This window comes from Austrofundulus limnaeus, unplaced genomic scaffold (assembly GCF_001266775.1).
Source record: "Austrofundulus limnaeus strain Quisiro unplaced genomic scaffold, Austrofundulus_limnaeus-1.0 Scaffold2, whole genome shotgun sequence".
Lineage (NCBI taxonomy): Eukaryota > Metazoa > Chordata > Actinopteri > Cyprinodontiformes > Rivulidae > Austrofundulus > Austrofundulus limnaeus.
The window spans coordinates 3,301,235-3,328,925 of NW_013952404.1; the positions used below are offsets into that span (position 1 = coordinate 3,301,235).

General features: G+C 39.0%; 3 protein-coding genes across 3 annotated transcripts; 1 reads left to right on the forward strand and 2 right to left on the reverse strand.

Moving 5' to 3' along the window:
- Nucleotides 1–188: 188 nt before the first annotated feature.
- lck (LCK proto-oncogene, Src family tyrosine kinase) lies at nucleotides 189–16,752 on the reverse strand. The gene is made up of 13 exons (XM_014009479.1): nucleotides 16,595–16,752; nucleotides 14,110–14,219; nucleotides 13,521–13,581; nucleotides 11,427–11,517; nucleotides 9,334–9,432; nucleotides 9,109–9,212; nucleotides 8,502–8,651; nucleotides 7,669–7,821; nucleotides 5,354–5,533; nucleotides 3,472–3,548; nucleotides 1,801–1,954; nucleotides 1,232–1,363; nucleotides 189–802 (listed from the first exon to the last, which is right to left on the reverse strand). The coding sequence occupies exons 2-13, from the start codon at nucleotides 14,212–14,214 to the stop codon at nucleotides 606–608; spliced, it is 1,503 nt and encodes a 500-aa protein (XP_013864933.1). The 5' UTR covers nucleotides 14,215–14,219; nucleotides 16,595–16,752; the 3' UTR covers nucleotides 189–605.
- A 3,793-nt stretch (nucleotides 16,753–20,545) lies between these two features.
- On the reverse strand, nucleotides 20,546–23,303 carry fam167b (family with sequence similarity 167 member B). Its single transcript, XM_014011050.1, has 2 exons — nucleotides 22,942–23,303; nucleotides 20,546–21,371 (listed from the first exon to the last, which is right to left on the reverse strand). The coding sequence occupies exons 1-2, from the start codon at nucleotides 23,230–23,232 to the stop codon at nucleotides 21,108–21,110; spliced, it is 555 nt and encodes a 184-aa protein (XP_013866504.1). The 5' UTR covers nucleotides 23,233–23,303; the 3' UTR covers nucleotides 20,546–21,107.
- Nucleotides 23,109–26,498, forward strand: zgc:154055 (myotubularin-related protein 9; the record flags this gene model as incomplete). The annotated part of the gene is given in 4 exon segments (XM_014011036.1): nucleotides 23,109–23,121; nucleotides 25,508–25,695; nucleotides 25,952–26,008; nucleotides 26,390–26,498. Coding segments are annotated over 3 exon segments (351 nt in total), but the record flags the coding sequence as incomplete, so codon positions are not given.
- Nucleotides 26,499–27,691: the final 1,193 nt, after the last annotated feature.

A 27,691-nucleotide genomic window follows, 5' to 3' on the forward strand; every position in this document is an offset into this window, starting at 1 on the left:
AAACATACTTCATCCTCAGTTATTTTTTTAAAATAAGACATTCAAAATGAATTATCCATCCATCCATCCATCCATCCATTTTCTGTACACACTTCTTCCTTTTCAGGGTCACGTGGGTCACTGGTGCCCATATCCAGCAGTCACAGTGCGAGGGGCGGGGTACACCCTGGACAGGTCGCAAGTCCATCACAGTCAAAATGAATTATATTTATTTTATATATAAAACATGAACAACATYTTCTGTGGTTCATTTTTATGGAAGTACAATAACACACAACATCCAAGAAAAGCTCTTTACTACAACAGGCATTAAGCTGCAGAAGTAAAACACAAATGAAGCAGATATTTACATTTTAAAAAATCACCAGCAGAGCAGCTGTTTGTTCAGCTACACCACTACGTCACTAGTTTGATGAYCACGTTCTTCTCTGCTGCTGCGGTTGATCCAGCTGTTCCCGGTCCATGTTTCCACCAGAGATTGATCAGAAATAGTTTGATGCAAAACACAAACAAATAGGTACTCAAATTTTGATCGTTTCACTTTCAAAAACCCAGCATCCACTAGTTTGATTTRACGTAAGTCTCTCTTTGGTCCACTTCTACATCTACTCCTGGTACTGCCTCTCTGTGGCGGTGAAGTAATCCTCCAGCACATTCTTCAGGTGCTCAAACGTGGGTCTGTCCGCAGGTTTCTCCCTCCAGCATTCATGCATGATGTTATAAAGCTCATCGGGGCAGTCTTCTGGTTTGGGCATCCTGTAGCCCTGCTCCAGGTTCTGGATTACCTCTGGGTTTGACATACCTGGAAGAGAAATATAAGGTATTATGACAAATAAAAAAATAGAAACAGGAAAAACAAACACTCACACAGAGGCACAGCATTCCTTGAACCCAAATTATAAGAAAAGATGGTGTTATATTTGCTTAAGCTTTTAAATGAAAAATTGTTAGCTCTTTATGTATGTGTTGAGCATGACTCTCAGCTACTACAACGCTTTGATCTCAATATCTGCAAAACTGACTGAGTTGCGGTCATTTTCGTGATGAATATTGTCAATTGATGACCATGTTAAATTGGAGCGACTCCTAATGGTAATCAGTTATAAATATACTTCCAATGATAATCTTCTGAAAGACTCATTCAAATCTGTTTTTGCGTCCAATTTTTATTAAATATTTTGCAAGTACTACAGAAAAACACACAAACACACACGCACAAATGAGCGTTTACCTGGGTAAGGAATACGTCCATACGTTACTATTTCTGTGAGGAGAATCCCAAATGACCACACATCAGATTTTATGGAGAAAGTGCCATAGTTTATTGCTTCTGGTGCGGTCCATTTAATCGGGAACTTTGCACCTTTAAATTAAGAGAAAACATTAATTTGAGGAAGAAAGGACACACAAGAGCAACCCTGATATCCACTTTCAGTGAATGCAAACATGCTTTGAATACAAATATAATGACGTGTATACAACGGGGTGGGAATCATGGGTGTGAAGGGTGCTGCAGCACCCCCCCGATGATTGTCAAAGGGCGTGTAGGTCCAAATATATTGTTAAAAACGTTATTCAAAGGAGGAATAAAACAGGTTTTAGTTGTTTAAGTTCKGCAGAAGCCTGTTAATCCCTCGTTCATTTCAATCAGGTGCAGAGAAACATTTAAAACATGCACCGTGTTTTTCACGTGTGTTTAGATTTATACCTGTTAAACACATTCACAGAACCCCTCAATTGAAACACAWCTACGGTGATGCACAGACACATGAAACGAAATATGCAGAAAGTTTCTGGTACCTTCTCTGGCCGTGTATTCGTTGTTCTCTATGAGCCTCGCGAGGCCAAAATCTGCGATCTTACAAATGAGCTCATGAGAAACTAGAATATTTGCCGCCCGCAGGTCTCGATGGATGTAATTTTTCCTCTCAATAAACGCCATGCCGTCGGCCACCTGCAGAGGACAGCACATCATCAGGCCAGCCCCTAAACAAAATGACTGAGAAGAAACTGGCACACTTATTCTACGGATGAACCCAAACCAGGGAATTTACCACTTCCTGTAGGTTAATTACTTCTACCCTTTTACCCCCCGATCTACACTCCACCCAGATCCAGCTGTGTTTGTCTTTGTGACACAAAAAGCGTCACTCTTTTTTGCCTTTACCTGACTTCTCTCTCTGCTTCTGTTTCAGTCAAAAACTACGACTCATTTCAAACTATAAACCTTAATCTAATGCTGATGAAGGAGGAAACAGGAATGTGTCATGATGTCTGAAGGGATAGAAAGTACCACCTACAAATCCTTTGTGTGTACGTGTGTCCAGCTTCCCGTAGCTGTGGAGTTTTTGTTTGAGCACACCTCAGGTGCAAGAATGTGTCATGTACGTGTCACGGGGTGTGATGTTTTTGTCAGAAACTTGAGAGGAACACATAAGTTATAGCTCAACATTGTGGCGCCCACCTCACAGCTGCTGACTCCTTTAACTGTCTCATTATTTTAATAGAATATCTGTTTTGCAGTCAGCTAACAATTATCTGAGGTAAAAATAAAACACGTCTCCTTTTTATGCATTTTCACGATCCATCTCAAATGCTCTAAATTCGTGAAAAAGTTTATTTTGTCTTCTGTAAAAGGTTCACCGCACAGCGCTGCATAAGGTGTGGATTTTTGCACCGAGCTCCGAACACGTCTGAGACTTTGTCGACTAAAGATGAAGATTCTTATTTTTTTTTCACCTAAGACTTTGAAACTTCAGTCTGTCTTCCTGTGGTTGATTTTGGCATTCCCACACCCACAATATCTCATGCAGTCAAACTTCTGTGACAATAAGAGCTGAAGACATGAGCTGCTTTTGAAATTTCTTGAGAATAGTTGAGCCTAAATTTAAAAAAAAAAGTTTGTAGCCATAAATTAGCTTCTTCAAATTATTAGTGATTATTTGAAAAAGTTCCAAACATCTTTAAAGCTTATCCTGTTCTCAAGCTTACACTTTATTTATCATTAAACCATCCTTTTTTCAACKGTAACTGATTAAATAAATAACGACTTCGTGAGCAGGACTTGTGCCATTACTTTTAGTATCTTTGGCAAAATTCAGAAAACCTAATCTGCATCACRTGTTCAGTATCAGGTTCTTTTACCACCTTTAAATCAGCTTTAGTTKGCACTTTTTTGTGTGAGAACTTTAACCAAACAAGGTACCTTTCATTAAATTAGAACAGTTTTATTTGTGCCACAGCGTCTGGACTGAAATTAATCCAAGCACACGTGCATCCTTGCACACGTTATTTCTGCACAAGTGACGAGATTAGTGTTCAGCGTATGCCTCATTACAGCAGCTGCTTGTTTTTTGTTTTTACTCAGAAGGATCTGACTCGGAGCAGAGGAAGTGAAAGAACKAGATGGGGATCTAAGAAAGTGAGTGAAAGGAGTGTTCTAGGAATAATGAAAAAAGAGAGAAATCTTGCCTGAGCTGACATGTCTATCAGGGTGTTCATGGGCAAATTGCTTCCCTCCTGGGTTTTCAGGTAGTCCACCAGGCTGCCTGAAAAGTACATGCAGATGTTTTAATCAAAGCATTACATCAATCTTTATTATCATTAATGCATTATGTGACTGTAGTTTGTATATTTTACGTTTTCAGATGGCATGTCTTCTTTAGTTCAATGTGCAGTTGATAACGTTTGCTGTCWTGCCGTGTTTTTCCAAGTCTTTATGTGACTATTTTTATAAAATCTGTACCAATTCTCTCAGGACATTACTGCTTTGTCAAACAAACTGAATCAACAGCAAATGATGACAGTATATGGAAAAAGACTCAAACAAAAATACCTYGAGCAAGAGACAAAAGACATTTTTAACCAGTGGACAATTGGGAGACAAAAATAAWTACGGGACCAGAATAGCAGCTCAAATCAGCGAACATGTCAGTTTAAGGAAGTAAACAAAACATCTGTCAAGTCGCTGCAGACTTTCTCACAGCTAATCAAACCCACAGTTTGGTTCGATCGGTGCAGAATAATACCTGCATAAGCAGCGGAAAGACTTTAATGAAAGTGATTGTGCTGGAGGTTTGTAACTCTTTTATTTAAATCCAGGAGATTGCTTTTGAAGTCTAGAAATCCAGAGCAATGCTCTTTAAAAAAGGCCACAAAGAAAAGGMGGTAAGGCGTGCCTGGTGTTTCCCTTCTTTGATAATACTAAAAGAAAAAAGGAGGGCRACAAACTGTAAAAGATGGGAACTCTAGTCATCCTTTCTCTCAACCACAGAAGCATCAATTGTGTCCTGTCCACACACGGATCAAAGAGTCAGAGAGACAAAGAGTCAGGCTGGTGCAGAAACACTGCCGGTTCACAAACTGTAACACAATTGGCCTTTTTGCTTCAGCTCTAAAGCTGCTGTTGTGTTTGTGGCTGCAGCTCTTGGTGCATTTTGGTGTCTTCACTCACACCGAGAAGAATAATAAGAAAGGTTAAAGCAAAACAGGATAGCATCTGAATGTGGGGTTTTAAGCACATTACGCCTTTATTGTGCTATCATGCTTCCATCTGCTGCTGTGGACCTATTTTATMATTCTGTCACAAAAAAAATCCATGTCATAATGAGAAAAGATTAAAAAGAGGAAGTGACATGAAACACATCGTTAACCATTYAAAGTGTTTTCCATTTTTTATAGCTGCAGTAAAATGTGTGAAATGCTAACTCTGGAGAAGTGCCAGGGATCAAGCTCCTAAACAATAACACAACAATCCACCGTCTCCTATTTTAACACCCTTCGTCCCGGACCGGCCAAGAGAAACTTCCCCTCGGCCCGTAAACACGGCTGGGCTGGCTGGAAGGGGTCCGGAAAAGAAGTGAAAGTTCATGTTTGTTTCGAAACATTTTCACCGCCTCGCAGGGGATAACAAAGGCGGCTGATGAGGAGAGGGCTGGAAATAGCCGGGGACACTTCAGAGGACAGCCTGCAGCTCTAACAGGAGATTTCATGTCCAGTTATAAACAATGGTTACAGTTTAAGGCTCATATCTGGTGTCACATAACAGGAATAAAAGCAGAGTCGGCTGGGAAGGTGGGATGGAAAGACATTAAGTGCTTTCATCAGAGTCACCGGAGTGGAACGTTTGTGTGAAGCCTTTTGTTCAAACTCGCACTCGGCGCCTGATAACAGATCAACGTGTTTAATCCTGAACATCTGTGACACATGTGCTACCAGACATGATTAACGCAGACAGGTTGGGACTCATTCGAGTCGACTGAGCTCACCTGAAAGAAGCTGAYGTCACCACTCCACGAAATGAGAAATACATTTTAGACTGAAAAGAAAAAAGAAAGAACCAGTTCCTGCGTACCGTTTTCCATGTACTCTGTGATGATATAGATKGGCTCCTGAGTGACGACGGCGAAGAGGCGGACGAGGTGACGATGCAGCAGGTTCTTCATCATGTTGGCTTCTGCCAGGAAGGCTTCCACTGTCATCGTGCCCATCTTTAGATTCTTAATCGCCACCTTTCTGTCGTTGTTGTAGAGACCTGAGATGATTCAAAGCCACAAGAAAAACTTGAATTTAAGTGAAYCAGTGGAAGAATTTACACTTGAAAAACAGACTGTTGGATTTACTGAACCAAGTTATGTCAATAATTTTCTCTAAACCAAGGGTGCCCAAACATTTTCTCTGAGAGGGCCAAAATTAAAATCAATCGGAGGGCCGCGGGCCAAATACTATAATGTAAGAAATGCAAATACTTCTTAAGTAAAGTTATTTTTTATGATTAAACTAGCAGTCAGAGTGGTTGCATTATTTTTTTTTTGTTTAGTTTTTTTTTTCAGCCCTTGAACATGGAGAAAATTCAACATATGCTCGGGCAGCAAAGGCTCATTGGACTTTTCATAATTTAAAATTCAAGTATATGGGGTCTTATAAGGTGTGCAAATCTAAATGTGGGCTTTAATCTAATCTAAATGTCTCTTGTAGTACATCTTAAATTACAATCCACTAACCAGGACAGCTGATGGGCCAAATCAATTGGCTTGGCTGGCCAATTTTGGTCCGTGGGCCCCACATTGGGCACCTCTGCTCTAAACTAACTGAGTTGAGTAAATGTGAAGCCACTCACATTTACAACTCAAAGAAATTGYGATAAAGTTGCTTAAAGTTGCTTTACATTTACTCAACTCAGTTAAGTGGAAATTGTTGACGTAACTTAGTTAAGTAAATCCAACCATCTGTTTTTTTTAACACAAATTATACAAAGACCTGAAAAAAATCTGTAGGCAACTTATTTCTGGAGATAATTTGATCATAATTCATTCAAATGCAGAATTCCACTGTGTTACTCTGAGGCCTTGTGGGACTTTTTGACCCAAGGGCAGCAGGAGGGTTGAGCGAAAGATTGTTAAATCGAAAGGTTGTTAAAGTTAAGCATCATTTGCTAACAGCTTTTAATTTCCAATGAAACTCCTCACAGAAAATAGTTTCACACATTTTAATTTTTTTATTTCTGTAACACCAGAACAAATTTCCATATATTTTACTTGAACGGGTCGGCACCGTTTTGTAACCCTCAGCTCTCTGAATAAAAAAATAAATAAAAAGTCTTAATCAAATATAAAAATAGCATTCACCTTTGAGTGAAGGATGAGTCATTGAAAGTTGTTCTTTGAAAAATAAATATTTCTACTGTATTTTTTCCCAGGAAATTACAAGCTCGTATCAATAAAAATCATTTACATCCCTGAGTTTCCATTTTAGATTTAACATAAAATACAAAAGTTCCAAAACTGCAGGATATAATATATAAAACTTTTGTTCGGTTCTTTTTATGTTACACTATTTTATGCCAAAGCATTTCCTCAGTGAAAGTTTCACGTGTCTTTCATGCAAACAGAATCTCCGGAACACTGACGCTAACTCAGTTCATCTCAACCGAAGCCGTGACCAACCAGTTTTTTTTTTCTTTCATTCACTTCTAGCATCTCTTCAGCCATGAAGCAAAGCGATGCGGGGAACAAATCTTTATCTGCTGTTCAAAGYGTTCTTTCTTCTCCTTTAATCTGTCTTGATTTTTTCAATTCTAATACAACAATGTGGTTATTCTCATGTCAACCAACAGCATACAGACCAATGTTTGGATGAAGACAGGGTAACAAACATGCAGGACAAGACTGTAAATGGAACATGGCAGTGAAATGAGGACAAGTCTAGCTTTTGTCCAGGGGTTTGTTTGGGAGGTTAAATGGTGCAGGAAAATGAGGATGGAAAATCRAGGGAAAATTACCCCTTTAGCTCAATAATAACGAGGTTGTGGCCTAACCAAAGGGMTTGTGATCAAAACTTCTAGCCTTTTTGTTTAACCTAGCGTTGCACAATCACATTTATGAAAGCAGACAAATCTGCAGATCCTTAATCTTTTCAGAAAGTTAGATTTCTAGTTGGAGCAATGTTGCGCATTAGGGTTAATACCACACATCATTCTTTCGTTAACCAGCCCAAACAAGCCTACAATTAGGACTTTGCTTAGGAAACTCTTCTGCACACACTGCAGAAAAACTCTGGCTCCTGGCAGGCATACTGTCTAGCTTGCAACCAGACTGGGCATCTGGGTTTTTCACATGTAAAAAAAAAAAGGTTCCTTTTAGAACTCATACAAAAAGGAAAACAGCTCACCCATCCAGACTTCTCCAAACTGGCCAGCTCCAAGCCGGCGCTCCAGTTTCAGGGACTCTCKGGGAATCTCCCACTCGTCCTGCCACCAGGGTTTCTGTGGCGCCCTGGACTGGCACGGCTTCACCAGGAATGTGCACAACCCATCCGATTCACCTGAACAACACGGGGAGAAAACAGCAAACTTTAAAAAATAAGCAAAAACTCAAATTTTTAACATCCAGGGGATTTTTTTTTTTCAAATCGAATGAATCGTTTTTTTATTCATAATGGAAAAAAAAAATCAAATGGTTAAAGGTAGAAATTGTTCAAGTTTTAGAGGAACAAAAGATCATTTTAAATTTTAAATCTTCCGCACATATATATAAAAACAGGACAAGGGCAACAAAAAGCTCTGAAAGTACATTTTAGAAATGGGAAACATTTCAACTAAACAGGTTAACTAGCAACAGGCAAAAATAGAGCATTTTACAAAAGCTGCATCTCTTAGATATAACGATGATTACTTTTTCAAGGTAAAAAAAATCAGTCTGAGGCAAATGTTCTGTGGTCAGAAAATTTTTAATTTGAGTTTTTGTTTTAGAAATTGCACGTCCTATATAAACGAGCAACCATCCAGGCTTAACTGTGCACAGTTCAAAGGCCTGCCTCTCTGATGATGTAGGGGTGCATTATTGTCTATGGCGTGGGCAGCTTACACACCTGGAAAGGCACCATTCAACAACATGTGCTCCAAGCCAAATGGAGGCCTTGCATATTTCAGAAAGCCAAATAAATAAATAAATAAATAAATAAATAAATAAATAAATAAATAAATAAATAAAGAGTTTACACACGTGAGTAATGCTGGACGAGCTCCTTCAGTGAGTTAAAGGAGATCTTGGTCGTGATGTAGAAGCCGCCGTTGTCCAGGTTGCGGATCCTGTAGTGCTTGACCCCTTCGCCTGTGTTGGGGTCCAAATCCCTGATCGATAACGAGTACGACCCTGGAAAAACAACGAAGGGAGGAGCACAGAAGTTATAACAAGAAAAGTTAAAATCTTTGGGACAAATGTTCACACAAAAACACCACCGGGTTTTAAAGTTTAGCTCTGTTTTAAAGCACGTGAAAAGGAAGTATAACGGTGTTAAGGGGTCAGACGGTTTGCTGTTGGAGTGTTAAAAAAGATGATTTTGTGTTAGATATTAAATATAAACATTACCACCATTTATTTATGACCTATATGACATACATTGCACATTTTGGGCTAGAGTGTAAACAGGTCAGGTCTCAACATTAGATTTTAGCAGGAAAATAAAAGTGAAATCAAAAAGATGAAGCAAACTTGGAAACAGGAAGTGGCTTCTGGGAAAGTGCAACTATAAGGAATGAAGAAATAAGTCTACATTGTGCAACATTTTACTCATTCTGGTTATAATGTAACGTTCTAGAGAGCATTTCACCTTTGGATGTCTCGCTCTCTCGAATCAGGAAGGAACCCTGCGTGTTCCCCGGCGCGAGCAGGAGCCTCATGGCATCGTTTCTAGAAATGTTGGTGAAGAACCACCTGCAGCACAAAACACACCATGAGCTTCACTCTCTGAGCTAAACCACTTCCCTTCCTTCAGGGACACAGCGCACGAGTCGAGACGGCGCTCAGACTTTATCGTGTTTCCTGTGTGACGTACGGTTCTGTCTCTATGGTGGTCATCGCAATGAAGTTGTATGGGATGTAGCCCCGCTGACCGGTGGTCAGGGACTCGGCCATGTACCACTCTGGATCATCCCTAAGAAAAAAACAAACAAAAAAACAGAACCGGAYCAGTTTGTTTAGATTGTCTGTTGCCTCAAAGCAGCTTGGACTAAATTCCCCTTCAGAACACAATCAGCTCCAACATTTAGACTGAGTCTTTGCACGTTAAATGCATGAAATGAACCACATCACAATCTGCATCCGACTCAGTGGAAAAATAAACTGCTAATATTTTATCTTTGCCACATTATACGTTCATTTGAAGCACAACAAAAGAAAAACCCACCTTAAAATTTTACTTGAAAGTATTTTTGTTTATTTTATTCATTAATTATCACTTAGATTGCGTTAATCAATGTTATGGATACAGCTCATTTTAATTCACAGTCTTGTTTTACAAAAAAAAAAAATTAATTTAGTTTTATTTTACTATGTCTTTTGTTTTGGTCCATTATTAACCTCCATTTTTTTAAACTAGCTTTTAAATTTTTATATTTTTTGCATAAACTTTTAAAATTTTATTAAAAGCTCTATACATAAAGGTAGAAAACAGAACAAAATTTCAACATGTGTGACCTTTATAGTCAAACTTAAGCTAGATGTCCATACATGTCATGCTTTATAGAATATGTAAACTTTTGATCAACAATAAAATGTCCCAATCAAAAAACATAGTCAAAACTTTCCCATCAGATTTTGATTTGTCATGAAACAATTTTAAAAGGTATAAATCATAAAATAAATATATTGTAAACTTTTTATGACTATGGAGGTGGAGTTTCATTGTGTCTTTGCACAATGTAATGTTCTTAATATCTTACCTCTCTGAAACAGATAGGCGGTCAGTGGTTTTAGGTTTAAACTTAAGGATTTACACAGCAACATTTTTATTTGCTTTGAAATTCTTGGTAAAATGTGTTCAATGCTCAAGATTTAAAATTTGTCATCACAATACTGTATTCAATTTATCTCGAAAGAAAAGAATCAACACACTTGGAAAATATGCAGAAAAGAGGTGATGCTGACATGACGTATAAAATAACATTTTGACTTGTACGTTAATCTAACTGATGCATAAAAGATTCAACTTTATGTGTAATTTTGCAAAAATTCCTGTCCCATCAGGAGTTTGGGTACTGGTGTTGAGATGTATTTAGGGTTATGAGGATTTTGCTTTTAAATTTTTCATTATGTTTAACTGTTGGTGTTTCAGACAGACAGGAAACCTGCCGGAGTTCATGACGTTACAGCAAACTTGATCGGAAAATGTACCGGAAACATCCTGAGCTTAATATATTCAACCAAAACCACAATTATACCGGAACAAACCAGAATAACATCCTTTTGCATCATTTGTAAAAAATAAATAAATAAAATAAAATAATAACACATTGTTTTCTGTATAACATTGAAACATTCTATATCTTGAACTTTTTTCTGCAAACAAAAATTCATCAAGTTGCATTCACCCATAGGCGTAATTTGCAGGGGTTTAGAGGGGTTATGACCCCCACAATAATTTGATCAAGTCAAAATACACCTTAAAATGACATCATTTACTCAAACACAAAATAAATTAACTGGTTAAGTAGACAGATGCAACTCTCTTGTTGTCTTTAAGTAATTTAAACCTGAATTAAATATTTACAAAGTCATGCATGTACATTTAAACATACTGTAATTGCTAAAAATGACATGCAGGGTTTTAGAGCATTAGCCCTCCAATGATAGACCTAAAGTTATGCCTTTGCATTCACCCTTAACCTAATTTTTGAGGAAATTTTTATTTTTTAATTTTTAGTTTTTGCTGTTCAATTGTATTTAAACATTGTATTTACTTTCTGGGCGGAGTTTGCATGTTCTGCTTGTGCTTTCTTGTTTTATCCGGGCACTCCAGTTTCCCCCACAGACCAAAACCAAGTATAGGTGACCTTCAGGCCCAGGCCACCCTYKCAAGAGAGATCTGTGATCTCAATGGGATTTGAGGTTAAAAAATGGCAAAAAATAAATAAATTGAAAGCAGCTCACTTGTTGATGATCTTGAGTTTGTCTCCTTTGTCAAAGCCCAAGTCATCRTCATGTTTAGGCTCATAGCTGTAAATGGCCACGCCAATGTTATCTGGAAAAAACAAACAGATTAAAAGTGTTAGTTTGTTGAGATTCTGTAGTAACAAATACTTTTTGGTAAGGTATTTTAAATTCTCCAAATGTTTTCAGTTTGGAAACAAACCGTCCTGCTAGACTTGGGACTATAACAACCCCAGAGATCTCAGCTGAAGCATCAGGGGTTTTACGGCAGGCCGTTTTAACATTTATTCAAAACCTACTCCTCTCTGTTATTCCATTTGTGGATCACTAAAATAACATTCTTCCTGATCAAAATTACATTCCTACTGGTCAGAACTGTAATTATAGATATCTATAATTACGTTTTTGCTAGCAGAAACTTAATTTCAGGATGTCATAAAATAAAATCGAACTATTAAGAATTAAGTATCAGATATCTATAAATCTTTACAAATTATAAGTCGCCTATCTAAATTGTTATTTTAGATATCTGGAAGTAAAAGCCCAACACACATGCATGAGGAAAGTGTCGTCATTTGTACTACCGGTAGTAAGAATTATAATCTTCCTATCTAAAATGAACAACTTAGATTGGAAGAATGTTGTTTTAGATGTTTGGAATGTTCATTTTGACTAGGAAAATGTATTTGAGGTATCTGAAATAGATATCCAGTCAAGCTATTAAATGTTAAAACAGCCTGCCAAAGCAGTTTTGAACCAAGGCCAGCAGGAGGGTTAGGGTTGAAGCTGTAACCTCAGAAAGGAATCATTAATGGTTGCTACAAATTGATAATATTGTAGAGAAATATTCAGTTTTTCATACCCATGACCAGACTTCTTTATATTTGAGGAATTTTTTGCCAGATTTGTGGATTTTAATTGATTTTCTCTGCAGACAGTGAGTCTCTTTACAAACTATAATTTGTTTCTAATGAGGCTCAAATCATGYTGAAAGGTGTACAGAAATCCAGCTGACCGCAAATGTTTTTTTCCACTTGAAATGGGAACGTCAAAAAGCTGAAAGAAGACGTGAGAATTGAAGCACCGGAAGAACATAAATACCTTTGTGGTTTACTGTTGTTTTGAAAGTAATGTTTTGTCGGTTGATGCCAAGAAAGGACAAGTTTGTCCCTAATGAGACTTCATTAAACACTCAGCAACTGGACAATACCAAGTGTCATCAAGGCCGTTTGTTGACCAGTGAGAAACTGGAGCATGTAGGACACACAGCTCTCATTTTTGTAAGACGAAAAGGGAAAATTTATATTAAAATAGACAATGGAAAATGTTATGTAGACAAATTCTAAAATGGAAAGGTTAATTTAGAACACGTGTCAAATTCAAGGCCCGCGTGTGACTTCCATCCGTCCCGCCAAAATTTATTCAATTTTTAAACTTAATTTATGATTCTGTGCAACAAAATAAACTAATTTAAAAGATGAAGGATAATACTKGTCCTGCCCCTAATGTCTCGATATAAGCTGCTTTAAAGCCAGCATCGACCATAAACTATATCTTCCATAACGCATGTTGATGTAGGAAAGTAGGAGAGTTCAAAATTCAAGACAGCAGCTGTTCACCACAACTCATCAGTGAGTAAAACTCACTTTTTTTCCTTACAAAAGTATTTCTGTATTATTTATTTCACATTTCGTCAGTCATACACATGGTGTTTTTCAGTGTTTGCAAGAGGTTAAATGCAGTTTTTATGCAGGAAATACCACGTAGAGCTCAGTTATTGTTTGTTAACGGTGCTCAGCTGTAACGATGAGACAAGGAACATGACGTTTCATGTTTAGCTGAATATGAAACATTCAAGTTTATTATAACTGGTCCTTTGAGGGCCACCAAAACACTGACGAGGCCTTCTGTGAAAACGACTTTGACACCCCTGATTTAGAAGATTTAAAGTGACAGGACTGAGAAATTTGACAATTTTCTTTTTTAAGGCTTTTGACAACATCCCGTTCAGTTATTAGATTCAACATTGAGGTAATTCCTCATACAGGTGTTTTATAGTTTCCTTATTTCTGATTGAAGCACCGGGGGGTTTACCTGGTAAAGGTGATGTTGGAGGTGAATACTGTGATCCATATGGAATGAGCTGATCTGTGTACTGTGAGGACAAGAAAACAAAATTAAATTTACACCCATTTTGTTCACTAAAAACCATGAAAACTGTGTATAACTTTGTCTAACACGTTCACAATAACAGCACAGCTCTTACAGTAACAGTAAAACRTGAGCAGCTTTGGTTTTTCTGTAAACAGAAACACCTCACTGTGGCACACACAGGTGGTTTTCTCCTTAACTCTAATCTAAAACATCTGAGTCAATTCGAGGAAACAAACATTGCAGAGGGAATGTTACACTCTTGTTTAATTGCACATCACACAAAAGACAACTTCCCTCCCAGTTATTATGTAAGGGATTCAGATGAAGCAGCCAGCGAGTTGGACTTTTGTTAAAATTACATAACAGAATAAATTGTGGGAGCCCCGTGTTCACACCCTCACTTTGACACAATCACCTTTTGTGTGTATGTGTGCATCTCAGGTGGTCATTCACATTCAACCACAAAAGAACAACCAGAAGCCATTCGCGCTGCGTATTTAAACTCCGACACAAACAGACAAACTCTTACTGGATTACTGGACTGTGGGGGGATGGGACAGTTGCAGTGTTCGCAGACTTCATCCAAGTTCTCGATCCAGTCGCTGTCAGAGTCCGAGCTGCAGGTGCATCCCATCTTTCCTGCAATTTAAAAAACCTTCACTTTCAGAGACTGTCAGTTCCCACTTTGAGGCACATTCAAAACGGTTTGAAGTTTTAAAAATCCCAACGCCATCGGTGAATTTGAACATTTGTATCAGTAAAGTCAATGACAGATGAAAGAAAACCATAAGTTCCGTCAACTGTACAGAATRTTCTTTGTTGAGCTGGGAATTTCAGGCAAAACTGAATATAGTTTATCTTTTGAAATGTCTTTATGGGTTAGTGTTGATAATACAAAAAGTATAAATGTTTGTAGATTATACAGATTAAAAAACAGGTTAAAAATGGACTTCTATTTCAACTGGACTCGACATTTTTAAATGAAGAAGCTTTCTGGACAAGGAGCAAAACATCTTTACCTTAAAAACAAAAAAAAACTGTTGTTTTGTTTTTTTAACCGATTTTTTTGATTGCTCATGACCTGACTGACTGAGAATCTTCTCCAGCATGTTATCTGACCGATGTTTCTATTTGTCCGATCAGATGACATTCACCTGATTGACCGGTAACTCCTGTTTGTGTTTAAGAGTCTGTGTTTTTGAATGTCCGTAGCTGATCATGGTGTTATTCTGTAAGGCAGATAACTTGTGTTCTGGTGTATCCATTCATCTTTTTTGAACATTCACACCTCAGAGTTGTGCGTGCCAATCCTTTGTCGGAAGTTGCTGAGGGCCTTGACACAAAATGGAGGATCASCAGTGACTGAAGTAGAAAAACGAGCCCGTAACACCTGGGAAATTTCAAATATTCAACACACTTTTCGTCACATTTAAACCTTGTCACACGACAAAATGAAATAAAAGCTGAAGGAGTTTTGCTGCAACAGTTCAGATCTGGGTTTAAGTCCTCCTTCAAGCTTGAGTGCTTCAGAGATTCAGAGATTTTAATCTCGTCCAATCTGTTGGCTGAATGTGGTTTTGTTATTTTACACAAACCGGCTTTCTCAAGCTTGCTTGACTCCTTTCAGGCCTCTCGTGGAAAAGGGTCAGTGGGCTAATTGCCGCGGCCGTCTGTCCCAAAGGCTCAAAGTCGTGAGAACCCTTAAGAAGTCTGACCTTACACTGCTAACAACCCACGGGCTCTGCAGAGAGAACCCATGAATGAATCACATGGGGACCACCGGGGTATAAAAAGGGTCTCCTACGCTTACAGTGAGTCACACAAGTCAGCATTTTCCACACAGGGGCTACCCTCTGCTATTTATTAAGAACTGGAGGCCTTTCCAAGCAAACAGCTGATTCTTACATGAAACATGGTGGAAATTAAAAAGAAAAAAAATCAACTGCAAGAGTCAAGAAAAATGATGATCTAGAAAAACAGATTTCCATGTTGACAAAAATGTGTTTGTAGCATCAACAAGCTAAACACAAAGTACACCTATTATGTCCTAATAGGATTGTTTTTGTTACAATAAAAATGTTTCACTTTATTTTCATTAGGTGCAAAATGTATCTATTAACCAGAAATATTCTTTTATGTTTGTTTTAAGGGTAATAATTAATAGTAAAATTTAAAAAATGCAATCCCCTGCTGTCAACAATTTCTTGGCAATATTAAATCATTATAAAATTAATAAATACAGTTGGTACCAGTTTTCTGCTTCATCTATTAGAATTAAACTTTGCTGTAAACGGTTGTTTTGCTGTTTAATTTCAACAGCTCTTTATTGTTAAAATAATGTAGAGTAAGTTGTGTTTTTACAGTAAGATTACCACATTCACAATACCTTTGTATACTCATACTGTATGAGCAGTTACAGTAATGTTACTATTTAGAATGCAGTGGAAATTATCAGGATGATGTAAATCAACATTTTAAATACTGTCTCACCGTAAAAAAATAGCTGTCCTCCATCTTGAAATGAAAGTGTGATTTAAGGGAAATAGTTTATTTTCTGTTTTTTTTTATTTTTGTATTTAATGTTTTTATATTTCAATTTGAGTGTATTAAATCATGTTCTTTTTACTTTTTATGTAATGTTTTGTGTTTACTCAGTCTAGTGCATGTTGGGGCGTAAACCAGTCGACTCAGCTCATCTCTGCTCTGACTGCTCACCTGCTTTGTGTTGTTAAGTAYAAATATTACTGTAAAGTATTTAGTTTGACAGTACTCATGTCATTTTTACTGTGACATGAAAAAGGATAAAGCTCACCGTATTACATATAGGTGATGGCGTTTTAATATTAACATGTCATTTTTTGCTCAAAACAGATGTAACAAGATGAAACTTTTTGATTTATGTATGAAATTATCCAAGTTCTCCACTAAGATGAGAGAAAACATTTATAGCTTATTTTTATTTCTCTATGTGATCGACTTTTATCATTAAAAGGATTCCAAATATTTGAACTCACCTCTAAAAAAAGTCAAATATCTCCTTGAGTGTCCAGCAACGTTCAGATCTCAAAGGCCGCCATCAAGATGTTGTTTTCCAGACATTTGTTTGGTTCCAAAGAGCTTCTCGCTAAAGGAGCAAGAACTTCTCCTTCGAGCGTTTCGGGTGTGAAGATGTCATCATCCGCCTCTCTTATTATAACTAAGTGTGCAAGCAATGCTGATGTGGTGTCACTCACACACACAAACACACACACAGACGCACGCTGTGGAGGAGCAACCCAGCCAGTTTCCTGTCGTTGAGACGTTGAGGGTTTGCTCTGCAGGCTTTTTGACAGGTGCTGTGTGTGCAGCTGTGTGTGAGCAAAGGGGGGAACGTTACAAGACAAAGGGGGTCAGGGCTGCATCGTTCCTAAACATGTTCCAATACATTAACAAAAAAGAGGTGTGTGTGGGGGGGCATCATGGCTGAAAGACTGAGGTGAAGTTAGGCTTGTGTATTTTTATCCAGGTTTGCTCTTCACGACGTGGGAGTCGCTGACATTTTTGAGGTGCTGACGTGATGCTGCTTGTTTAAAAAGAAAACAAGCATGTAAAAATATTTTGACTTTAAATCAGACGTGACCGGTTTATTTTTAATGTATGACACTAAAATGAACGCCCCACAACATGCTATAATGTCTATTTGTAGCCGATACACTTCCTGTCCTGTGGTTTCAAACTCTTAGTTTARGGTCAAAGAGAACTTGGCGAGGCTCAAATGTGGTTTTCGCCCTGACGGTGTGTTGTAAAAATAGACTTTGACCTTGATTTTCTTTTGTCCTTTAAATCTCAAGCCTTGAAATTAAAACCCTACAATAGTGGCCGTATAAGCGTCGTCCTCCATCACTGGAGAGAAGACCACCTGAACATTTGGCGCGTTTCGTTGAAGCAGGACTCACGAGGCCTCTCAGATTCAGCGTTGCCTCTGCTGTGGCGCACTCTACACTTCACACACCTCAGACTGCGGGCCGCTTTTCATCTCTTGTGGTGAACGGATGTTGCTGTAGCGCTCGCAGTGACAGGAAGTCAGTCCAAGCATCACAGAGAGTGCACAGAATACGTATGTGCTCAGAAGACCGCCACATAGATCGTGTCTTATAAAACCACCTGAATACGGTCTCTTTTTTTTCCGTTAGAGTGAAATTCTTGGGAGGATGTGTGGGGATGTTTCTTTTTTTTATTTTAACGTTACCAAATTAGCTACAAATGATTCCAATCAGTTSTAAAAGACCTCCGCCATGTTTGAAGGACGAGCCGTGCCGTGCAGGCCTCGTGAGGCCTTAAGGGTATTCCTACTCCACGTTTGTCACCGCTTCCAAGCGTGGTTGGAAATCACATTCTGTTACGCAATCGAACCCAGATGCTATCAAAGTTTTCCAGCCCTCCTACAGCCTGCTTCTCGATGCAGGTGCTGGCCTCCTTCGYGACTCTGAGGTTGGGCTTTTGTTTAGCTGCTAAAAGCGTGATGAGCTGTGCTTTATTTGCACTGTAATATTAGCTTTGAGGCGCATGATATTTATCTGATAGAAGGGGGGGGGGGGGGTTTAAAGGAAGCTGTCCGCAGGGAAAAGCAGAGTGGCGTGAGAAACACAAAGCTGGAGTTTAGAATAAAAAGGGATCCCACGGCAGAAGCGTCTGCATATTTTTCCTTATAATATTCACTCCTGTGTAGTTTTATGAAGTCATACATGAGCTCATGTATTCTGCTGCTTTCAAATTTGTCATTCAGCCGAGGCAGATTTGGTTTCCAGTGATCCAAAACGTGTCTAATAGTGTTTGTAACTGTGTCCCTTTGGGGACCTGATTTAACGTCAGGATGTTACTCATGATGTGTAGAAACAAAGAGGACACTATTGTGCCTGTAGAATACAGGGCAGATGATTGGTCCGCTGGATCATGTGACTGAATTTACTCTCATGCACAGACAGAGAACTAACAAACATGCAGCTTTAAATCATTTTATTATCAGCATATAAACTTCTTTCTGTCACTGGTATGGGACAAAGTTGCTTTATGATTTTGTGTGCAAGAAAAGGACTTACACATCAAACATTTTCCTCCATCTCATGCAAAGCTTCATTTATATTAGTGTTCAGGAGTTTGTGCATAAAACGTGATTTTAAACATTTGATTCATCCCTGGTCATATTTGAGGGGAAACATATTTGTATGCTTGTTTAGAAACCCGACCACTTAACATGCCTGCCACTGAGACTTTGGTCACTGTCCAGTTTTATATAAACCGTGCTCAGCATCAACATGCTGCCAGGAAACAATGCAGCCTCCTGTGTCTCGTCACTGTCRTAGTGATAGTTTTGGTTTTTTTGAAGAAGAGGTGTAAAAACTGTGTGCTTCCTGGTACAGATTGATGAAGGCTTCAGGAGTTTGTTGCTGGGCTGTGGGACTSTGATTCAGGTGTCTTTTTATCTGATCCCAGCAGGCAGAACCAGACACACTGACTGTGAACTTTTTAAACACGTTGTTGCCAGTTTGGTTTTATTAAAAGTAGCTTGTGTCTCTATCACTACACTTAGTCTCCAGGTTGGGGTYGTGACCCAGTTAAAGTCTGAAAAAAAGTCTCATTCTCACTCTGCCTGACATCCTCAGCAGCACATTGGTTTTGTCTCAGCAAGTTACACAGCCTTCAGGATGATTATTTGTATCATTTACCAACATTGTTCTTGTCTGTCTGTGTATGTGGTTATTGTATATCTGTTAGCAAAAKTTCTCATAAACCACTGGAGTCAGTAAATGAACATAAGTGATGAGTGAGACTTTTTTTGCTTCAAACTTTAGCACTAAAGGTTAAAATCAGCCTTTCTGTATGTATGTTTTTGGGGGTGGGTTATGTATTTTCCAGGGACATACTTCAATTTTATACCACAATCAGGTAACTATGTTACGAGAGGTATGTAAAGTACTTGAAAAAAAAGTAAAAGTAAAAACACCTTAACAGAAAATGACTTTGGTAAAAATTAATTTCACTGATGAGAAAAGTACTTCAGTAAAAGTCATAAAACTGTTTACAAAAATCGGGAAATCAAAAGTACTTTTACACACTCTCAAAGAAATACACTTTTGAATTTACTTAACCCCTTAATAGTCTTTATTCCACTGGTGGACAAAAATGGTTGGGTTTCTGCTTTTAAACATTTCCGGACGCTACTGGGAGCTATTTTTTTAAAACCAGGGTGTCAGACGACTTCCTCCGATTCTTAGTTTGACACGTTTTAAAAAAATGTCAAAATGCTTTTAAGGAATTTCAGRGGCAAACCAAAGGGGTTAACCAAACTGGTTCCACTAAACCGAGATGAGAAAAACTGTGTACTGCTAGGTTTATTGGAACCAGTTGACTTGGTTGAGTAAATTCAACACTTCATTTTTTAGAGCGCATTAACAACTCCTTTTTTGATGCGTTCAGACAGATTTAATTTTGTAACGAGTAACTAGGTGTTGAATTTTGAAATACAGAAATAAGAGTATCATTGWTAGGTTTTAAATATAAGAAAATAAAAGTAACGATTTAACAAAAAACACTTGGTAAAATTACAAATCCTCAAAAAAAATTACTTAAGTAATGAAGTAAATGTATAAATCTCTGCATGTTACACTCAGTTGTTATGAAAATGCTGCATTCATTAAAAACGCAATTAACTTTGCGTGAAAGTCTATCTAAACACCTTGACATTGGCCTCTGCCTCTTTAAGAACCTCCTACCGTTTCTGACACTCCCACTTCAGCACGTCTTCACAACAGTGCAATGAGAGGGGTGTTCTGAGCTGCAGACTGAGCTCCAGGGAGGAGCTTTGGGTAAATAGGCGGTGTTTTGTACCAGCAAGTGTTTAGATAGCTCCACAGGAGATTCAAGGATTACTCTAACATGCATGAATGAGCCAAAGCAACACTCTGGGTGTGTTTTTGAAGAGGGAATGACATTATAACACGACGTAAAGCTAAAAAAAGTCAATTTTGCATAATGCCCTTCAATGAAACTTTCAGGAAGAATGCATTGGGTGTTCAGCTGCAGCTGGTTTACTTATGAAGTCAACGCAGTTTGCAGGTAATTGACACAAAAACAGCTACAACTCAGTCGATTTGACAGACAAGCAAAAACATTTGATGTGGTAGTAGCTGAGCATTTTTTGTAACCCATACTCTGACATCTCAGCTAGACCTACTTCAGTAACTTTTCAACATTTAAATCTAAAACCTGGCACAAACGGTGGTGGATGGCACCCTTAAGGAGTGCCAGGCCTTTGTTTTATTTCAGTCTTAAAAATATTTCCGCAGCGTGCAAAGAAGTGCAAACAGCAGCTCAGATTCAGTCCACTCGGAAGCTCTGAAGGGTTTAAAGGCGTGGGTCTCTGCAGGTGTGCAAACAGAAGCTTCCTCTTGTCAAAAACACATTTATCGTTTTTTATTTCCCCTCATGGCAGAGAGTCACAGAGAGCCACGGCTCGCTCCGACCCGCGGCCACTCGAAGAGGAAACATTCAGCACAGCGAGAAGCGTCGGGAGTTGATGTTCATCTTGGTGAGGCCCAGGTGTTTCAGAGGAGTGGACAGAGCGAAGGCCGCCTTCATGGGGATGTCACACAGCAGGTCCAGCTCCTCCCCGCACTCCTCCAGCTCGTAGGTGGCGTCGTCCAGCATCTCCTTGTGGCGGTGGCACACCTGCTCCACCTTCAGCCGGTGGATCTCCCCGCGCAGGCGGATCAGCTGACGGGCCAGGCGGTTGTCCTGGATCTGCATCTCCCTCTGGGGATGTGAGAGAGCGAGGGGGAACTCAAGTGAGAAAACCAATATCTTGTCATCAAAGGGGAGCGAAAACGCTGGCAAGAGGAGTCATGTGGGCTGCAAGTCAAGGCAGCGTATTGTTTCACAAACTCTTTTGTTTAGGCTGAGAGTACTACAGCGGATCATCCCTCATGTCATCATACTCATTGCAAAGACGTTCACAAAAGGGATAAACTTAATCTGCACAGATTCTTCATTGCTGGAAGAAATTTTCGATGGAAATGTGACCTTAAAGGAAAATTTTGCAAGCAAAATTCATTTTTATAGTTTAAAAATGTGCCAAAGATTAAACTTACAGGCTGTGTTTGTTTACGAGAGTTTCCTGGAATGGATGTGTGTAAATTGATGTGCAGAAAGGGCTAAAAGCCAGCCCAGCGGTTTGTTTACATTGGGTGTGGACCTACATTTCATCTCAATATATTTGGATAAGTACTGAAGTAATCTCTTTGATGATGCACCAGTTCAGGATAAACTTTCCGCAATGCTGATCAGTGACATTGATTTAATGCAGTGCCACCACAGACAAATCTTTGGCCACCCCTTTGGCCACCCTGCTGTACACAGCGAAACAACCTTTAGGGGTGTAATAATCCTCCTGAACAGTTGGTGGCAGTGTTTAGCAGTTTGAAACATTACCAAGCTCTATTACTGAAGAAGAGTAATGACAAGGAAGTGATGGTTTTCTTTATATACAGAACATATGCCTGTAATATGACTTATGATGTCATCCTTTGGACTTATGGTGACAGATTATTTATTTATTTATTTATTTATTTATTTATTTATTTATTTATTTATTTATTCATTCATTTATGCAATGAAGGATGCATGATGCTCTGTCCCTTTTGGTTATCAGTTGGCCTATCACTAAATCCTAAAAAGTGAAACACCCCTCTAAATTCACTGTTGGCGGTTTTCAATATTGCACCTGTTCATTGGGTAAAATTATTAATTTTAGTTTTAAATATGCAGCTGAGGGTCATCATTATTTGGCACAATGACATGTGTTACAATTAAAAATAAATCAATAAACAATATACAAGTAAAAAGCCCCCCCTAAATCCATTGGATATGATAAACTGTGTCACATTAATTAAGCTTATCTCAGTTGTAGCAGTGAGTTTAAAAACAGGATGATGGAACTAGTTTAATGAAGAATCTGTCTCTGAAATAATTATTAAATCAAGTGTTTAATTATGTAGGTAAAATTATATGGCCTGTTAAAATGCACCAGAATGCAGGAAATGGCATCTATTTCATTCAAAATTTTCTGGGGGAGGACCCCCAGACCCCCAACATGCCCCCCACCCAGTTTTAAAATTGTTCTGACGCCCATGTTTATAAGGTAGTCCCTGCCTGTAAAAGGACATAAGGAAATGATCAAAACGCAAAAGATCTGCAGAAAATTTCAAGTAAAAAAAAAATGATGTAATTTTCCTGGCCACCTGTGTGTGAGTAGTGGTCCCGGTGTGGCCACCCCTGAGAAAAAAGTCTGGCTCCGCCACTGATTTAATGATCAGGAGGAACTCACCAGCTCTTTCCTCAGAAACTCCAAAGCATCATCAATGGTGTCAAAGCCACAGATGTTGCGCACCACCAGCTCCGAGTTCTCGGCTCTGGAAGCCGCCGGGATGGTGCCGGCTTCTCCTCCGGGGTCTGCAGCGTTTCCGTCCGWCCAGGGGCGGCTCTGCAGCCTCTCCTGCCACTCCAGGTAGGACGGTCTGCGCGTCTGCAGCTTCAGCTTCTCTGTCAGAGCTTTGACGCTGTCCAGGTCCTCCGCGCCTCCCTCCGAGGAGTCAGCTCCAAACTCTTTAAAATCCATCCAGGCTACAACAGAAAGATCAGCTTCCTGACGCAGGAAAAGTCAGGCTGGATGTGTGGAGGAGCGCAACAGGTCCCAGGCTCCTTAATAAGGAGAAGTGAAACAGTGACCGCCCATCCCGCGGAGGAGGAGGGGAGGATTTATTTGTTGTTTGGTTCTGGGGAGGAGAGCCTGTTGTTTTGTACAAAAACACAACTTCAAGATGCAGAACATTTGTCAAAAGCTTTAAAAAATGCACCAAGCAAAGCTAAAAAAGGCAAAAACGTTATGTAAAAGTCAAAAGTGTCAAAATAAAGTAGAAAAGGCCAAGCATCAATAAAAGCTAAAAAGCAAAAGCTTAGATAAAAGCTAAATGTAGCAAATTAGGCTGCTTAAGATTCTAAAGTTGCAAAAGGTGAGCAAAACTATAAAAGTAGCAAAATACCAACTAAAAGCTAAAAAAGGGCAAAAGCCTAAAACCTAAATGACTTGCTAAAATTTTAAAGTTGCAAAAGGAGAGCTAAAATCTAAAAATGGCAAAACGGTAAATAAATAAATAAATAAATAAATAAATAAATAAATAAATAAATAAAAGCAGCAAAATGCAAGCTAAAAGCACCAGAAGGTTAACCAAAGGCTAAAAATAGTACAAGTTTATCCAAAAGTAGAAGCAACAAAATGCCAGTTAAAAGTAGCAGAAGACAAAACAAGTCTGATGAAACACATTTCACAAAAAATAAAAAAATAAAACACTTATGCAGAAACTGAAAAGATAATTGTTAATGGGGGGGAAATTAGTAAATAAAGGCACATTTTGGAAAAMGTATAAAAGTTACAAAAACGAGCTAAACATTTATGAACGGCTAAAAGTGGCACAAAGTTTGCAGAAGTAGCTACAGGAAACACAGAAGCACAAAAGAATGCATGTGAGCAACATACGCTCAGTGACGCTCCCTCATACTGTGGACAGTGTGCTTCAGATGCAACATAAATGCCATGAATACACAGTTGAGACAATGTGAACAAAAGCGGTATTGAAAATGAAAATCATCTTTCAGGACTGGAAAAGGTCAGCTGCTTCAGACTGCAGGAGGTCACCAGGGTCTGTAAGTCAGAATAACTCTTTTTTTTCCTCTGCTGACCGAGGAGCTTCAACATGGAGCTACTGTGTGAGTTGGTTCTGTGCACTTTTATTTATTTATGATTTACATGAGTTTATACTTTAGAGCATTCTGACAGTCAGGCACAGCAGTCATGCTGCACAATAACCAGGATTGAGCTGACACACATCCAGAATTAACATGAAAATATTTAGAAAACAACACCCTTACCCTTATTTACCTTCCACAGATGCTTKTAGGTTGTCGTTTTGTCTGGCAGATAAAACCAGCAAGCTCAGAGAGAGCAAAGAAAAATAATAATAGCCTACCACCATTACATTTACAATCATCCCTCATATAAGAAAGCTGTTTTGGAAAATCTTCTCAGGTTATTCCAATGTATTTTTCTTCTTCGTGTTCCTTATAGTATCTAAATTTGTCTAATATTCGTGATATTCATGCACAATATTGATACACATTGAGTTCTTACACTACACAAAAACGCCTAAAAAGGATGTTTTCACCGTGCGACCTCTGCTGGTCATTTTCTTTAACTGCACTTGGTTCCTTCTTACTAGTTGCCAAGAAATTTCACTGTTAAATAAACACAATTAAATAGCAAGAAATGCGTTTCCTAAAGTATTTAAACTAAATCTAATGTTTTTAATGTTGTAAGAGGTGATATTTTCTGCTGTTTGCATTTTATAGCTTGATGTGCGTGTTTGCAGGTGGAACAGTGAGGCATTAGTGCCATCTAGTGGTGACTTTTCATGTTGCACCCACATCTCGGTCCCCTCTGAGGTCTGCAGAAGGTTTTAGCTGTTAAAATGTGACACATCTGTCTGCTTCTTTACGCTCAGGAAACGCGCACTTCCGTCTTTTGTCACCTCAAACTTCTTTTTTTCCCTCCATTTTTACAGCTGCCTTGTGTTCAGCGAGTTCTGCTGCACATAAAAAAAAGGGGTCCAGCTATGTTCAGGCAAACATGCAACTTCTTCTATTTATAGGTGCCTTATCAAAAGAAAAGAAAAAACAAACACGAAACACGAACTGCAGCTCTGGAGCTCAGAAGAGGAAGGCTGCTTTCGTTTTCATAACGAAAGCGAGGAAGTGATTTGGAGCTAAAGAGGACGTTTAAAAATAAGCAAATCAAAAGAAAGTGTTTTTCTTTTCTTTTCCTTTTTTTTTACATTAAGCTGATGGAGTTCTCCGAGCACATCAAGACAGCCAATGTGGAGGATGTTGTGCTGCGACAGCCGCTCCACCCGCCGAGCAGAGGCACYCTGTGCATCACCGGACACCACCTGCTCTTCTCGGACAGGGAGGAGGACTCCTCCCGGCAACTCCTGCTGCTCCTTAGGAACATTGATGCCATTGAAAAGAGGTGAGGGGGGAAGGAGGTCACAGGTGAAAGGTCATTTGAAAAACTTTTCTCCAAAATGCCCCCCCCCCCCCATTTGTAGCTGACACAATGTGACTTTAAACACTAAGATCTGTTTTTTTACACTAATTGCTCATTAAACTTCGGATTTTCTCATYTTAAAATCATCATTACTGACTTTTGATTTGTCAAACACACATACACGAATCAGTGAGCCGCTTTCTCCTCTTGTGTCTAATTTGACTCTTTTCTTAAATAGTGTGGAAAACCTTTCGGGCTATCCTGGGTTCCTGTCTAAAGCAGGCCACAGTGAAAGGTTGGACAATGCTGGTGTTACCGCTCGCCTGCTKTGTGCTGCCTCTGCTGTCCACAGCGCTGATGAAGGAAATTTGCTAACAAGAATTGCAGCAGCTCTTTCAGTAACAGTTTGCTCCCTGTTCTGCACCGCTTGCTGCTGTTTGTTGTCCTATAAATCCTGTGAAAGCGACGCTGAGACCACTTGGGTTTGGTCACTTGTTGCAGAAGAAATCTCCCTTCAACAGACAACCCAGCTGATGTGTTGTTGTTTTTTTACCTTCCTCCTCTGCAGCAAGTCAAGCATCCTGCACCGCTTGAGTCTAAAGCACACAGTCAAGAAATCAGGAACACTGATTGTAGTTTTGTGTGTAAGAATCAGTTGTGTGTTGTTTATGTTTAGGATGACCGGATCCTCAGGAACGATTACCATCAAGTGCAAAGATCTGCGTGTGCTTCAGCTGGACATCCCGGGCATGGAGCAGTGTCTCAACATCGCACACTCTATTGAGGTGAATTATCCCGACACTTTAACAGATCTGAACCATRAAGGAGGAGATTTAGAGAAAAAAAATGCAYAAAACTGCTKGGTACATATTGGGTATACAGGGTACTTACAGGGTAAGAACTTGGTAGTCAGGTTTGGTACTGGGTACTAACTGCGTACAGACTTGGTACTTCCAGGGTGCTTACTGGGTACATATTTGACACTTACAGAGTATGTACCTAAAAACAAAAAGGGTTTGTACCTGATACTTACCATGTACATACCTGGTACTTACTCATCAGATATTTAAGTACAGGGTAAGAAGTTACTTCATATTGCAGCCCGTTCCACTATTCCTATAGGACAGGGGTGCTCAAACATTTTTCCTGAGAGGGTCAAAATTAATATCAACCTGAGGGCCGCAGGCCAAATGCAGTACTATGAGAAATACAAATACTTCTTAAGTAAAGTTGTTTAATTTTTATAATTAAGCTTGCAGCCAGTGTGGTTGCCCACATTTTTTTTTATTTTTAGAAAATTCAATGTATGCTCAGGCAGCAAAGGCTAATGAAACTATACATAATTTAAAATTTGAGTATATGTGGTCTTTTAAGGTGCGCAAATCTAGATACATGGGCTTAAATCTAATCTAAATGTCTCTTGTAGTGACTTGTATTTTAAATTTAATCTGAAMATAATTACAATCTGGTAACCAGGACAACTGCTGGTGGGCCAAAKCAAATGGTTTGGCGGGCCAAAATTGGCYCGCGGGCCCCACTTTGGGCACCTCTGCTATCGAACTTGGTATGTGGATTGTTGTACTTACACAGGATGTATATTTGGTACTTAGTGAGCACATATCTAATACTTACAAGTTACTTCTCTGATACTTACAGAGTACTAATCTCTTATATACAAGGGATGTACTGACTTATCATGTGTACCTGGGACTTTCTGGTTACTCAGCTAAATTCACCAGACTGTTTTATGTATTGCTACCCGACTCTTTTTTTTAAATCTGGTATTAATGGTATGTACTCAGTAAGTACCAGGTGCATACCATGTAAATACTTGGTAACAATCCACTTGATAATACAGTCTGGTCCCCCGCAGGAACCAGTTATGTAACCAGTAAATACCAGGTACACACTTGCTACCAGGCTGTATTGAGTATTGCTGTGAAGTATGTATTTTTTGGTTTTTAATTTATACACACAC